The following is a 16,588-nucleotide window of genomic DNA, read 5'->3' as shown; positions in this document are numbered from 1 at the left end:
TGTGTGTGTCCAGCTTTATTTCTCAGGCAAAATAATATCCTTTAGTATAAACTGTATCAAGCTATAACACTGAGAAATTTCTGACTTAAATTTGTTAATAAACTGTGAGAAAGTAATTAGCTATAGGTCTATACTCTTGTTAAAAGTACATCCCATTAACATTAATGTGCACCTCCTTTATGTTAATAAAAGTTAACTAAAACACTAATTGAAATATTAACACAATTTAATATGAAAATTATTGTTAATAGAACATCGCACAACATTCTCTTTCAAAAATGCACCCTGGCAGAGATTATAGCTTAATGACATGACATTTTATTAGGACATTTATTTTCTGTACAAAAACATTCTCATTCAGTTTGTAGAATTTCCAGGACTGAGAAAATTTGTTTCTAAAGCAACTGAAGAAGCGCTGCTAGTCAGAGAAGACAATACATAGCTATACAGTCTAACTGGTACAAGGAGGCTGTGATTTCTGGATTTTTACCTTAGCTAATAAGATTTACTATGCAAATTGCTAATGTAATAAGGATGTAAGACAGAACTGGCGGTATGTCTCAACTACTGAAGAACCCAGCTGACAGGAATTAAAAAGAGGAAAGTCTTCATGTCATCTGTTGTAACTTCTGATATGGGTAATAAAGATTTATTTTTTGTGCCATACGCACCCCAATTCTGTCAGGTAAAAGGAAGGCAGGTCACACGTCTGTTTTCTTAGAGCATATGTAAATACATAGTACACAAGTGGAAAATTTCCTTGAAATGGAAAGACATCAGCAGAGCTTCTGCACTGCTTTGTAAATGGGTAAAAGGGACAGAGCAGATCACGTATCACACATTACAAATACACCAACCTCTATCGCAACGCTCTCCACTGAAGCTTGGATCACATTCGCAGTAGGGTTCCCCTTGTGCAGAAATCTTACACTGTCCGTGGTTACATTTTAGAAGTCTGCAGGAGTTGGAGGAATCATTCTTTCGATCGCAGTGCATACCTGTGTAACCTTCTATACACTTGCACGTATAAGCAGAGTTGGTGGCAATGCACTTCCCGTGGAGGCATCTTAGAGAAAAAAGATAAAAAAATATCTGTTGGATTTCAGATTGATCCCTCTCACATTCCTTTTATCTGTAAGGAAAGTTACACCGAATGAAACTTACTTGTTACCAAGGCAGGGATCGTTAAGTTCTTGGTCACACAGTGAACCTGTCCAGCCTGGATGGCACTCACAGACCACACTTGTCTTTTCAAGAGAACGGCAAATTCCGTGCTTACAGATGTTACAGGATTTGCAACCAGGAAGGACTCCTACTGACTGATGTGGTAGTTCTTTGAAGTCCTGGAGCTCATTATTAATCCGGACATCATGAATGCATCCGTGAAAGCCACTTGGTGTCCTCTCTGTACCTTGCCGCAATGAAGACAGCCCTGTAGATGTCGGAATTCCTGCAAAGAAAGTTGCAAAATGCTTTGTGCGTTGTTTGAGCAGCTCTGTGATATTTCACTTAAACTAACGACATAGTGGCAAAAGATTAGATAAACAGATTGCAGCAGTCTATCAATGAACAATATATCTTGAGTTGACATTTGTCTTTTATATGCCATCATTTACTACACTTTAGTTTTGCACATAGCACTTCAAAAATATATGCAGGGGGAAAAAGCAATCATTTGCACAGATTTTGAAATTTATACAAATATATACATTTAAAATAATAACAATATCAATGTATTATTTTGCTGTGGTATAGCATTGCGTTTCGGGCAAAAAGGTTGGAATCTTCTGCCATTATTTCACATTTCAACTAATTGTCTTTTATTGTGCACTGGTGGAGGTCTTAAGATTATTATTTAGCCTGACCCTCATCTGAAATTCTGCAGAAATCAGAACCCACCTCCAATGTAGAGTGGAGTGTCTTGACCAACCACGGGTTGCTTCTGCAGTTTGCCAAGGCTTTTGGGAGTGCCTTTATCTACGACCAAATTCAAGGTCTGGTTCAACACCACCAGTTCCACACTATGAAACTGTCCATCATTTACTGTCTCCACACTTTCAGAAAAAACAAACAAACAAGAGAAGGGTATTAGAAGCTATGGTAAACATCTTTTGCAATTATCTGATCTCAATATAATTGCCATAAGAAAAATAGAAATGTAAGAGAGTTCATATATGCAGTTAGAATAAAAAAATTAGGAAAAGGTAGCAAATAAGAGTAAAACTTCCTTTCCTGTGCCAAACTCAGTCCAATTTTAACACCAAAATATAAATTAACAAACTGTTGATTGCATGCCACTGTACCTCTAGTTATAAATGCTCATTGAAAACTTCTTTTTCACATTCTGCTTTAGAGCCATAAGGACTAGAAAACTATTTTTTACCTGACCTAGCCTTACATGATCTTCAATTCACTGCGCTTCTTGTATTTTGTGATACCACTCTCAGAAATCTCAGCCAGACTTGGAACTGGGGATAGAGATTAAGGGCTTTCTTGAGAAAGTTGAGTTTCTTTCTTCTTTCTTATTGTCCCCTCATTTTTGTTAACTTCTGCCTGAAGAGGAGTTCTGGAGAATGTGAAAATTTGCATCCATTTTATATTAATTTTTATTGGTCCTAAGAGGTAGCATCTAGCTAATAGTGTATGGATGTAAGAGCTGTGGTGGCACAGTGGTTAGAATGCAGTATTGCAGGCTAATTCTGTTCACTGCCAAGAATTCAATCCTGACTAGCTCAAGGTTAGTTCGGCCTTCCATCCTTCCGAGGTGGTAAAATGAGGGTCCAGATTGTTGGGGACAATATGCTAACTCTCTAAACCGGTTACAGAGTGCTGTAAAGCACCATGAAGCAGTATATAAGTCTATAAGTGCTATTGCAATTGCTATGGATGTTATACATTATTCCCCTATTACCAATTCAACTACCATTGCCTTAAGGCTTAGTTTAGAATGATGTTTGTCTCCCAATGCCCCTTTGGAATTGAAATATAATTTTTGAGTGGGAATAAGGATAGGGTTTGAGAATATTTTAGTGGGATTGTAGCAATGCATATAAAAATAAATTGAAGAACTTGCTACATTGCACAGAATTTGGCTGCTCTCTCCAGTGGGAAAGGCTGAAACAGTGGTGGGATTCAGCCAGTTCGCACCACTTCGGCAGAACTGGTAGCTAATTTTTTGTTGCCCAGGCCCAGGATGGACTTCTGGAAGCAGCATTCACACAGAGAACTAGTTGTTCACATATTTGAATCCCACCACTGGCTGAAACAATTCACCTTCCTTTAAGTAACGACATTCTGCTGTATGCTTTGATAAGCAGAAGGACAGTGGCTGCCAAATATCCTGGTTGTACGTACACACACAAAACCATTTCCAGAGCGTTTGAGACTCCTGTATGATCCGCTGCTTCTCTATAGGTGATTTTAACACCGCTATCTAAAGCTAAAATGGACATTGAACTTTCTTGAAGAAAAAAAAAAAGAGTGACCTTTGAAGCATGAGTAAAAATCAGGTTTGAAACCAAAACAATCTCCTGGAACTTCTCCCCTTATTTAAAGAAGTTCCAGCTATAAGCATTTGTCAGACGATAACGTTGGCATTTTGCAGTGCTGTTGGTTTTTTAAAAAAAAAAAATCAGGCAAAAGCAAATAGATATAAATCATTACTTCTCTAACTAATATGGCCTTTTTAAATCAATGTTTAAATGTTCTATTTTAGCAGAAGATTTGTATATTTTGACAAAATAAATAAACAAGCAGAACTAAATCACCCATAGAGCTAAAATCCTTGAGTTATGACCACAGTTGAACTCAGAATTTCTGTTGCTAAGCAAGACAGTTGTTCAATGAACTTTGCCCCATTTTACGACCTTTCTTGCCATAGTTGTTAAGTGAATCACTGGAATTGTTAAGCTAGTAACATAGTTGTTAAGTGAATCTAGCTTCTCCGTTGACTTTGCTTGTCAGAAGATCACAAAAGGTGATCACATGACCCCAGGACACTGTAATAGGGGAGATATGATAGCCGTATTCCAGTATTTGAGGGGCTGCCACAAAGAAGAGGAGGTCACATTGTTTACCAAAGCACCAGAGGGTAGGACAAGAAACAATGGTTGGAAACTGATCAAAGGGAGAAGCAATTAAGGAGAAACTTCCTGGCAGAAAGGGCAATTAACCAGTGGAACAGCTTGCCTCCAGAAATCGTGGACGCTCCATCACTGGAGATTTTTAAGAAGAGGCTAGACAGTCATTTGTCTGAGATGGTATAGTTCCTCCTGCTTGAGCAGGGGGCTGGACTAGAAGGCCTCCAAGATCCTTTCCAGTTCTATTCTATTCTATTCTATTCTATTCTATTCTATTCTATTCTATTCTATTCTATTCTATTCTATTCTATTCTATTCATCCTAAATATGAGTCAGTTACCAAATGCCTGAATTTTTATCACATGACCACGGGAATGCTGCAATGGTCATTAAGTGTGAAAAACGGTCATAAGTCACTTTTTTCAGTGCTATTGTAACTTTGAACAGTCATTATATGAACTGTTTTAAGTAGAGGACTACCAGTATTCTTAAAATCTTTGAGAAAGTCTAGGCCTTTGTTAACATCAAAATGAACAACTATTAGATTTCATTTTCAGAAAAAAATAGTTCCAATCAATCTTATTTCTTTAACTTTTAGCAATGTAAAGTCTGTTTTCCTTCCTTCCCACTTAACTCAATATCTTCCATTTTTAATTAGTATGAGACGTGGAAGACAGAACCAGGCTTTGACTGCTCAGTTTACTGAGTTTATTAAATTCTGAAGATGAAACAAAGAACTTTCTAAAAAGGCCCTAGCTCAACTTCCTGTCTCAGTGATAAAGGAAAGATCCCTTTATTGCATCAAGTGAGGAAAGGTGCTGACTTTAAGGAAAACCCTTTTCAATGATTTCTGTCCAGACAGAAACTGTCCAGAAAGGAGGAACTGTTTTGAAGGGCATTTACATTTGAAGGGCATCCCAAGAGCATGCTTCAGCTGAGGGTCAATATTTCAGGAAGTTAAACATTGATTCAGATTTGCATCAGAAGGTTAAACACATGTTTATATCTCTGTGATTTCAACACACATAACTGGAACATTGGCTGGCTTGTGCATCAGTGTTTTCAAGGTGTATTGCTTTAAGAGAAATCAGGAAATCTGCATTTTGTTCAATCAGCAAGTACTGTCCCTTCAAAAAGCAACTCTGGATTCAGGAATAGGATTTCCTTTCAAGGAGATAAATGCTTATGCATTTTGTTCTAGATGGTCTGGTTTGATGATGTTGCAGGGGTATCTACAACGATCAGAGACTGTTAGAGACAGTGGCTTGGCGAGAGATTAATGGAAGAAAACCACAGACACTGAACAGCGTACCAGTGTTGAGCCAGCAATGCACAAAGGCTGTGCATTTTGGTAGAGAAAACAGCTATATCCTACAACAAGAAGATTGTGTTAAAATTACAGCTGACTCAAGTGTCCTCACACTGATCCTTCAAAAACAATGCCACAGATGAAAACATTCATCTGTCAAGACTTAATTACAAAATATGACAATCAACCAGATAAGCACATTACTTGAAACATAGGACAATAATTTCTTAGCATTCCTACACCGGTGGCAATATTATTACAGATAAAAGTTTCAGTAGCAGTTACAGATTGTTATAACTTTACAAATGAGATAAATACATGAGCTTGGGAAGTACAGCTAAAGAAAGGTGCAGTCTGATGCTTCATTTCTAGATGGCAGTAGAGTATCACAAAAATTTAATTTTTAGACTGAAAAAGCAAAACTGTACTGCTTGCCTATTACCCAAATCAGAATGTAAACAAATAACAGAGGAATAGAAGTTAGATCAGGATAAACTACCACCTAAATTAAAGCTTTCTAAGAAGAGAAAAGAATGAGGCTGATCCCTACAATTGGCAAAGTAACATCTGAATAATTGTATATGATCTAGGATTGCCAAACATATCTAACGCTCCTTCAAAAGTTATTTTGGTAAGAAATAGCAATATGGGGATGTGCGTGTGAGAGAAAAAGAAAAATTAAAATGGGAATTGGATTGGTTCCAATTTTTGTGTTTGGATTCAAAAAGCCAACGCTTGTCTTAACAACTGTTTGCCAACCAATTAGAAACAGTTCTCTAGTTTTCACTTTGGGCTAAATTCCAATAAACCTATTAAAATGCTGTATACTAAGTAGAATCTGCCTTGTTTAGAATCATTCCTCTGGAATTCACAATATATACTTTTTCAAACTTATTGAAATATAAACACTTTTCAAGATAGCCAGCTGTATTTCATTTGACACTTCCAAGAAAATAAAATAGCCATATTCCATCTATATTCAAAGGGAGGAAAAAACACTCTTAAAAAACAAATGACAATTTATGGAAAATGGCTGTCAGCAAAACTTATCAAAGATAGGGCGAGAGAATACAATACAGTTCCTATACTAAGCCACTTTGATAACCTTCAACCAGTTCTCAGAAAGAAATCAAATTAAATGGTAAATGATAATTACGATTCATGACAATGGTATTGAGAGAACAGCACTGACTATTGAGGAGGATAATAGAACAATAATATTACTTATCACTGTATTATCATTATGGATTTATTCACTCATTTGCTTATTCAAAATTATTCTTACTTTTGTGGGTTTATTCTCCTAATAACTTCATAATAATATATTCTCATAATAATAACTTTATTAAAATGCATTCTAAAAGAGACATTGTAAAAAAAGATAGTACTTCTGATACAAGAGCAAAAAATGGAAATACTTTGTCATATAACTTTGGTCATTCACAACAAACCTTTATTATGACCTTTAGGTCTGAAAACATTACGTAGAAGTACATACAAATAAAATTACTAGTAGGATTAAAAAGTGGGTATAAAATGAAATAAAATTACAAACAATAAAATCAGCCTAATAGAAATAATACTGATGCAAATAATACAAGTGACAATCTCTAAGATTGGTGCTAATCTTCAGTCATATTTGGAGGACGAATAGAATAAATAAATGTGAAAAATTGGGCAACCTGAAAAGAGTCCTGTTTGGTTAGAAGAAGTGATAGATAAGCATTGTGCTCTCTACCAAGGTATTTTTTTTAATGGGATAAGCAATTAAGATGGACATAGACATTATCTTGTCTGTGTCCACCTAGGGCTTAATGTGATAACATTGAGCCCTAGGAGGACATAGACAAGATAATGTCTTGTATATAATGAAAGTCACAACCAATGGATCTAATCCAGTGTTTCTCAACCTTGACAATTTTAAGGCATGTGGACTTCAACTCCCAGAATTCCACAGCCAGCAATGCTGGCTGTGGCATTCTGGGAGTTGAAGTCCACATGCCTTAAAATTGTCAAGGTTGAGAAACACTGATCTAATCCAACATGTTGCAACAGAGGAGATGTACAACTATATTCCAAAAAGAGCCAAAGTGTGTTCTGTTTCTGATTTCAGAAGCTCAAGAATCCCTGGAGAGTTTGAAATTTAGAAGAGAGCTTACACTCATGTTCCATTGCATCCTGTCTTAAAAAAATAAGCATCACTAGAATAATGCTACTTATCTGCTACTTTATAAAACAGTGATTTTGGCTTTTTCTGTGCTTCATGAAATGGTTTTGCTTTGCCTACTAAAACAAGTTTTGGTTCATTTTATTTAAAGCTGTGCTTCTCTTATCCTCAATAAAAGCAAGAAAACCGCACAGAGGTGATTATTTGAAACAGAACCGAGGGGAAGGCAGCTTGGGTGGTTGTCCTGAACAAACAAAATCAGGCTTATCTTTCTCCCAATATCTCTCTTACATTAACTTTTGACTTGAATACATGATTTAGACTGCAGGTTGACTCAGCTGCTTTCCAAGAAAGAAAGAAAGAAAGAAAGAAAGAAAGAAAGAAAGAAAGAAAGAAAGAAAGAAAGAAAGAAAGAAAGAAAGAAAGAAAGAAAGAAAGAAAGAAAGAAAGAAAGAAAGAAAGAAAGAAAGAAAGAAAGAAAGAAAGAGGGAGGGAGGGAGGGAGGGAGGACCAGAGTTATTTTGTTTACAAACAACCTAATATAAAATAGCTAAGATTTTTCTGTATTTTATATTCAGGATGGAAACAAAGTATGAGCAACAAAACTAGGCCTGTGTTTATGTTGTACTGATTAAAAATAATAGTTGGAAAACACATATTTAAAAAAGTACATGCTTGATTCAGAAATGGTATGTATCACCTTTATTCTACTAAAAAGATTTGCAAGGGTTTCAGTTTGCATGCAGTTGCTCTATTGACAGTGCCTAGAACGGAAGGTAATTAAAAATGTTCCCAGCTTGTGTAGAAGACAGAAAATAAAGCTGTTTAGCTGAAACTGAAAGCTGAACACTCTGAAAAAAATATCCTGCTGTCTCTTTAGAAACGAGATAGCTAGCCAGGAAATTAAATTGCTTCCACTTTATTAGTTGGGTTGCAACGTGTACTCATAAATTCAAAATTTCTATTCCAACTGTAAGAAATAAGGGAAAGTAAAAAAAATTGTCCACTTTTCTGGATATTTAGTGTGCAAAGTATGTAGCAGAATAATAGAAATAACGATAACTACCAGTCCAATTCTATTGCTAGGCATTACACTCAACACTCAAGTTTAGAAATAATGAAGTCTGCTGAAGTATTCCTTAAACGTTGGAAATACATTAAGAAAATAGGATAATTTAACCCTAATCAAATATTTCCAAATTTAAGCTATGGTATGCATTTCCATAGGAAAATGGTACAGTGATGAATATATTAAATAATATTTGCTGCATACATAGCCTGTAGATCTCTGGAAAAGTAGATCCTTTTACCTTTGAGCTATAGGGGGAAGTTCTTGAATGACAGTCCTACCAAAGACTAGGACTTCATCAATAATCCACCCAGACTTCAAGATAGGAAATAATGGTCTTTTAAAGAATTGGAGATTTAAATAGTACGAAACCTATTTTTGCATTAACAGCAGTTATGGTCATGTGCACATCATACGGCCAATCAAGCCTTTTCCATCTCCAGTTAATTGAATCACCCCAATGTGCCAATAATGTACAATCTAGTTTGATCCCGATGGGGCTCAAGGTTTCATCAGCCTTCCATCCTTCTGAGGTATGTAAAATGAGAACCTAAATTGTTGAGAGCAATTTGCTGATTCTATAAACTGCTCAGAGAGGGCTGTAAAGCACTATGAAGCGGTATAAAAGTCTAAGTGCTGTTGCTATTGCTATCTAGGATAATAAGGTCAGTCATTTCATATCCATTTTTAGTCCTCCTAGTCACTGCAAAAGTAGTTGATGAATGTCACTGTCTTTTTTGGGTTAAAACAATTTTATAAAAAAGAAATATGTGGTAGCTTGAAGCTTGGTTCTTCTGAAGACAAAATTAAGAGAAGGCTTTTTTTACCTTTTTACCCTATGTGGTTAAGGAGAAAATAAAAAACCTAACAGACAAGATACCTATAAAGATCTTTTTTTGCAGGATCCTTTTACAACTTCCTTTGTCTTGAAAAGTAGCAATCAGTTTTTCTTGCCATTTGGATGACATGCTTAGTGGGGTAAGTTAATTAAGTCCCAACCAATTCTGGAATATGTGGAAATAAAGTTAATTCCTTCTGGGGTAATTGTTTGGGTTAGTGTTTTGTACAACATGTGAATCTTTCTATGTCTCCGTTAAGAATATAACAAAAAAAGGGGGCCTTTGACAGTTCCCTGGAGAAATTGCAACATCCCAGCATTGGATATGTTTAAAAGAGGTTGTCAGGATCACATCATTTGAATTCCTGACATCAGTTGTGTGGGGATGATAACTTGCTTTTTGCCTTGTTTTAAATATCTATCATTCAGTTAGATTTTAAGTATTGCATCAAATACAGTTCTAAAAATTTCAAATCTTGCACTCAATCAATTTCTAATATTGACCATAGACAAGGTTTTCCGGGAAATGGCAATTGGCTAAATTACATTATCTTAAATCGGGGCTTTTCAATCAGTGGTACACGTACCACCTGCAGTACTTTGGCATGTGGCAGGTGGTACGTGACCATCCTAGAGAAGTGGTTTTGGTGGAAAAAGGGAAAAAAAGACATCAGGGAAAGATAAGGGAACAGAGAAGAAGCTGTGGAAGGAGAGCTCAGCAGGTAGGGAGGAAAAAGAGACAGGGAAGAAGCAGCAGCTGTTGCTGGAAGAAAATCTCCCCTGGCTCGTTTTCTCCAGCCAAGAGAATGCAATCAGCGCTGATGAAATGAAAAGCCGGGAGATGAGCATGTCAGAAAGGAAGTGGGTTTATTTAGTTCTGGATTAGCTGGCAGCTTGATTGGGTTATCATAAGGATTTTTGTACAGTTTTTACAGCATTTTGTAATCCAGAGGCTCAGTTTGTGTGCTTTGGTTATTGGAATATTTTAATGTTTCAGAAAGGCTAGCAATGAGTCCAAAGTGTTGCCTTCCGTAGGTTTAATCCCTTTAACAAATGTAATTAGTTTTACCTCCTTATCTTGAGTCTGTCTATGGCTTTAAGAAAGTTTTCTTTGAAGGTAAACAGGCTTAATTTAAGGCTAAAGCTTTTTGTAATTGGAGCCTTTCAGTTTCGAATTGCAACATTGTGACACGTTACATGCCTGAGGCAGCTTAAAGAAAAAAATGGAGTTTATGTGTTTCTTTATTCTGGGAGACTTTTGTACGCCTTTCTTGCTTTGCACTTGATTCCTGTGTCTTTAAGGGTACAGGGAAGGGATTGGGGGGTGCATTCTTACTACACTGTGGAAGGAGAGCTCAGAAGGCAGGGAGGAAGAAGAGGAGAGGGAGAGAGGAAGAATGGCTGACCAGCTAGCTCAGGGGTCTACAAACTTAGCAACTTTAAGACTGTGGACTTCAACTCCCAGAATTCCTCAACCAGCCTTTTTTCCTTTTTTCTACAGTTTGTAATATTTTATTAGATTACAGAATAAAATACAAAAATACAAAAGCAAATAGTAGGACACAGTGGGGAGGAAAAAGGGGGGAAAGTGAGGGGGAAAAGGGAAAAAGAACAGACTTCTTCTGTTGCAGTAGAAGGAAGCATTAACATTGAACCTCAACTTTTTACTTTTCCATAATATTATAAACTAGTCGTTTCTATAACAACAAATGAATCTAATCAGTAAAACCCAAAATCCCCCCCCCCATTTTTTTAGTCATCAAGTTTTTGACACCTTGCTAAACACTTGTGGTACTCAAATATTGTCATGTCCTAAAAGTGGTACAATCTGTGAAAAGGTTGAAAAGCCCTGTCTTAAATTGATAATGGATACTGTATTTTTTTTTAAAAAAACTGGAGATTGTAAAGTTACATTTAAAATATTTAACATTCCAATAATAGTGAAGAACAAAACTATCCAATGGGGAAAAGTTCTTCCCTGCAAATGTCAGATATAATGAGAATTGTAATCCTTACTTTTCTTTCAAAGCGGAAAACTAGAGTGCTGAAATATACTCTTCAAACATGAATAGTTAACAGAAACGAAAAATGAAGTAAGAAAATTTCTAGCAGACCTGAAAATTTTACAAATAAATCAGGATGATATTAACACAGATACATATATATAGTAGTGGTAAAGTTTCCAATTTTAAAATAAAAAATTTCTGATGAGAAAGTCCTGATTTGATTAAAGGATTTTTTAGAAGCTATTTTTCCACTCTTTTTGAAGTCAGTGATAGAAGACAATACCTTTCATAATCTTTGACAAAAATGGGAACTGACTTCCACCTGACATACCTAAATATTCAGGAAAACATTAATGCAAACTTTGATCTTTCTATTCTAGGACACAAGGCTGAAGAAATCTGATTAAACTTGAAAAAAACCTCTGTCTCATATTTATTTATACATTCAGCATAATTTTAATAAAAATGAAAGAATATGAGCCTGGGAGAGATGTTTTTTCATTGTAGATATCATATAACTGTAATATATATGCAATATATACATATATTGGAGGGTAGAATATCTGGTGCAATAGAAGTGAAGAAATCCAGAAATGGCCACTTTGGTTCATTTTGATCTTCTAAGCAAGAGACAAGAATAAACTGTCTGACTAGATAAGAATTACAAGAGAGACAAAATAGGGATTTTTATGATTCTGGGAAAATGGGACTGTGTGAGATTAGAGCAACAGATACTAAAGGGAGATTTGGAAATTCATCAGTAAGAGAGGGAGGGAGGGAGGGAGGGAGGAAGGAAGAAAGAAAGAAAGAAAGAAAGAAAGGAAGGAAGGAAGGAAGGAAGGAAGGAAGGAAGGAAGGAAGGAAGGAAGGAAGGAAGGAAGGAAGGAAGGAATTACTGTCTGCAATCATCTGCCAGGCTCTGTTATAGTCATAAATAGATAAATATATTTTCTAGAATTTCTGGATTCCTGGAACCTGCTAATGACTTAGTAAATTTTCTGTTTCATATATGAGAGTGTCAAGGCCTGCCATATTCCAAAAAAGAGCAGCCTAGGGAGTGAGGCATTATGGAAGTCAAAGTTAAAAACAGCAAGAATTACCAGCTTATCTAGTGCTACCGTAGATGAATTTATATTTCCAGGCTGGTGTCTCCTAACATCTCAGTCTGCTTCCAATAATGGGAGCAGTTTAGCAGAAGTGGGATTTTTAACTTACTTTGGGAAGGTGCATTGAAAATCTCATGACACTTGTCAATCCAAAATTCTTTGGGTTCCAATAGCACAGTTATAACCCATACCATTTGATACCACTTTAGAGATACTGCTAAGAAAAAGAAATGTTGATTTACCAAATAGAAAGAGAAAGGAATTGGATCTGCTCCCATTCTAAATCCCAATCACTAAATAGATCTAATCCATCTAAGGAGCTCCCTGTGTCCGGTCTGCCGACATTATTTGGCTGCAGTTTTTCCTCCCTCAGCACAATTTTTTCCCCTTTTGAGGTTGACACTAATCCTCATTCTGCTATAGTCCTTAAACTAATAAAAGATTAGAATGACATTTCCAAAAGGGCATCACATTAGCAGCAGCTTTCACCATCTCCTCAGATCACATGGTGCAACACACCATTAGTGAACAGGCCATTAATCTTATGGTAATGAAGGGTACAGGAATAATGAGGAGCCTAAATCTTAGTGCCACAGGTAACTTTGTCAGACAAGAGAAGCTGCATATAATGCTGTGATATCAGAAACAGCCCCTTGTCACCACAGCATTCTGCAAGCAACAAAAGAGAACAAGCACCCACTCTGATCAGTCACCGTGTGTGTTGTCTGCAGCTAATGAGCCTTCTCCTATGCTCTAATTAATGGCATAAAACTGCTTTAACAACTCTGCCTATGCTATAATGTGGAATCAATTAGGATTAGCTGCAAAATAAAGAGTCTGTTTTTGTGGCTTTCCCACCAGGCTATAATCACTAGTGAAAGTAACCAACAAAAACCCTTATGATGGTTAGACATACTTGCTGAGATCTATTGACAGCTCTTTCAGTTCCACTATAGAGTTTGCTGAAGAAAAAATTACTGCCTAATTAGTCAATATACCATCTAGCATAGAAAGCAGCCTCCTGAATTTGATTCTATTCTCTTGCAAACCATGCAGCTTTAAAAGAAACAGATGGCAGTGCCAAACTGAGCTAATTATCCATCCTCCTGATTTTTTGTGTATTAACACTTTTCTCATGAAAGTTGGGGATTCTGTAAGCAGTTTCCTGTTTCTCCCTATTTAAACTGCAATCCTTTTAAATATTACTATGTAGGGCAAGGAGTTCCCTTTTAAAAAGGAGATGTTTGTGTAGGTTTCTCTAGGGCACGGTATATTGCCAGAACGTTGGGTACAGCAAAAGGCCCACCTGATCGGTTTGTTATTTTTCAGTGTCTTCATTGATATTATGGGGTACTTTCAAATAAGATTATTATTCTACAACAGTGTTTCTCAACCTTGACAATTTTAAGGCATGTGGACTTCAACTCCCAGAATTCCACAGCCAGCATTGCTGGCTGTGGAATTCTGGGAGTTGAAGTCCACATGCCTTAAAATTGTCAAGGTTGAGAAACACTGTTCTACAATGTCCTGCTCCATTCGTGAAATGTTATGGGAAGACTCCATTGCCATTTTCTATTCGTAGCCTAACAAAGTTGTCTGGCTCTTTTTGACTTTTTTCTTAGCATTTATAAAACTATGCTAAAGATGGAAAACCAGAATAGCTGCAGAAGGCTTCTGGGTTAGGCACTGCTAGAAACCATTCATCAAAATGTATCCTTTGTGTGGCTGAGAATTTGCCACATACCTGAGTTTCCCATAGCAAACAATTGTAAAACGTTGGATATGACATACAGTTTTATGATTTGCTTTTCATTGCTGATCCCTTCTCTCCTTCCATGACTGCTATATGATATGTTATATATTTTTACTGTGGAATGAGCCACTCTGGGTTTCTTTAACAGCCACAGATGGTACAGTGTGCATTTATACCAGCAGAATGGGATATACGTGTTTTTTTTAAAAAAAACAGAAATGAAACAAACCACACACTAGTCTGAACTGGGCTTTTCCCCATTAACCTATTACACAGAGGTTGCAGAACATGCATAACTCATTCACATGTGTGTAGGAGAACAATCAATTTGTTTTGGTGAGTAGGAATGACACGAAAAGTGCTTGTTTGTAATATTTGATGGCCACCAAGTCTGCTTCAAGAAAATATTTTTTAATTGTACCAAGTAATAGCTTTGATGCTTTTTTTTTTTTTTTAAATGCATTCATTCTGGATGTAGCTTGGCTTCCTTGTGAAGTCATTTACTACAATTTGCTCTAAAGCCATCTCAGCAGCACACATGCTGTTTATGACAGTAGCAGCAGGCAATCTGGGGAAGGAGCCAGGTGGTGAATTCATGATTTATCAACTGCCTCATAGCCCCAAAGGAAAGACAATTCAGCCACACAATAACCAAAAAAACAAGACAATATGGTACACAATTAAGGATGTCATAATCATATCCAGTTTTTAAAACGATTGACATGAACTAGTCTATCTACAGGAAATAGATTTGAATTAACTATTTGGTATAATTTCCTATAAGAATTGTCAAGGGAGAGGGGGAGGGTTTGGTTGCCTCATTGTGTTATGTCTTTCTTTACTGGAGGCTGGAAAGCTATTTGTCCAAGGTGCTTTAGCAGATCATGCATCAAGTGGTTAGTTGGGTTAGAGGACTTCTGAGATCTTTTCAATTCTTTGATTCTTGGATTCTATGAATTCAACTGAAAACAATTAGTTTCTGAAGCTTTCTTTGAAAACGATGATGAAGAAAGAATCAAAATGCGTCCTCAGAACAAAACTGAGCTTATACAGTAATATGAGATTGGTGAAACAATTAAATGAAGGTCTGTTATTTATTTTTCACTTCGATTACTGAGGATGGTTGGCTGGCTGGCTGGCTGGCTGGGGATTGTTTCTCTTGCTAACACTGCCACTTGTTCTGGAATCCAGTAAAAGCAGATTTCCAAAGCAGAAAACATATACTGTCTAAAATGGTATTAACATTATTAATATAATGCTTAATTATATTGTTAATATAATGCTTTTTGACTAATTCTAAGTCTGTCAGACAGACTTACCTGTATATAGTTGTAGGTGGAGCATTCACTGTGTCATAGATAAGTCTCACATGCCCTTGATACAATTCTAAAGCCAGGGGATCATTGTCCCCTTTGTATAATAAGATGCCATTGTCCTTATCAGTTGCTACCTTTGAACAGAAGAAAAAGAAAATAATAATATAACAGCAGGCAAATATGTACATCCCTACATTGTAACTACATATTGTTTTTTTTAATGGTTAACTAAGCATTAACCCCAAATTTATCACATTGTTATTCAGTGATGAGAATAAGTCTATATGGCATCCCAAAGAAAATACCCTCTGTATACCACTGAATATTAGGATGTAGGTTACTGTTACCACGATGCAAATTATAACTTTCTCTACAGAGTTTTCCTAGTACAAGTGCTCACATTTAATAAATGGAATACTGACACGTTAGTCATGTCAGAAAGATAGTTGGAATACTGGATTGTGGAGTGAGGGTTGTCTCAGATAAATATCCCTCAATTCAGTTTTGAAGAGAGTTATGAGCGTACAGAGCTTGACATGTTGAGTGACTGCAGCACAGCAGAGGCTAAGCTGGAAATTCTGACTTTGCTTGTTCTTAACTTTTATGGTTATCTTATCCACCCCAAAAGCTTGCACACCAGCTAGCAGAGATGTTTTAAAAGTTGTAACTCAGACATAATTTTCCAACATGTCTCTAGTAACTTTAAAAAATCCCCAGTGTTACTTAGGAAAGAATTTCTTCCCCAGCTATAAGAGATTTATAGGCAACATAATACTTTTCTAGAAACTTATTAACACATAGACTCCTTATAAAAACAGCCGCCTTACTGAAAGAATTTAGAAATTTTATAGTTTTTATAGCCTGCCCAAAAAGGAAAGATTAGGTTTGTGTATGTGTGGTGAGTTATATTACATTAAATCTTATAAAAAATAAGAATAATAAAAT

The 16,588-nt window shown here is 36.2% G+C and overlaps 1 protein-coding gene across 1 annotated transcript in view; it reads right to left on the bottom strand.

Moving 5' to 3' along the window:
* LOC107298139 (slit homolog 3 protein-like) overlaps positions 1-16,588 on the bottom strand; it is a gene marked incomplete at its 5' end in the record, with an annotated part of 94,528 nt that overhangs the window by 2,934 nt on the left and 75,006 nt on the right. Inside the window, 4 exons of the mRNA XM_015827499.1 lie at positions 858-1,066; positions 1,165-1,450; positions 1,900-2,054; positions 15,647-15,777. Coding sequence (XP_015682985.1) covers positions 858-1,066; positions 1,165-1,450; positions 1,900-2,054; positions 15,647-15,777 — 781 coding nt within the window. The remainder of the gene's footprint in view (positions 1-857; positions 1,067-1,164; positions 1,451-1,899; positions 2,055-15,646; positions 15,778-16,588) is intronic.

The sequence above is a fragment of the Protobothrops mucrosquamatus genome, unplaced genomic scaffold (assembly GCF_001527695.2).
Source record: "Protobothrops mucrosquamatus isolate PMUCROS unplaced genomic scaffold, P.Mucros_1.0 scaffold3740, whole genome shotgun sequence".
Taxonomy (NCBI): domain Eukaryota; kingdom Metazoa; phylum Chordata; class Lepidosauria; order Squamata; family Viperidae; genus Protobothrops; species Protobothrops mucrosquamatus.
This window is presented reverse-complemented; position numbering and strand designations above follow the sequence as displayed.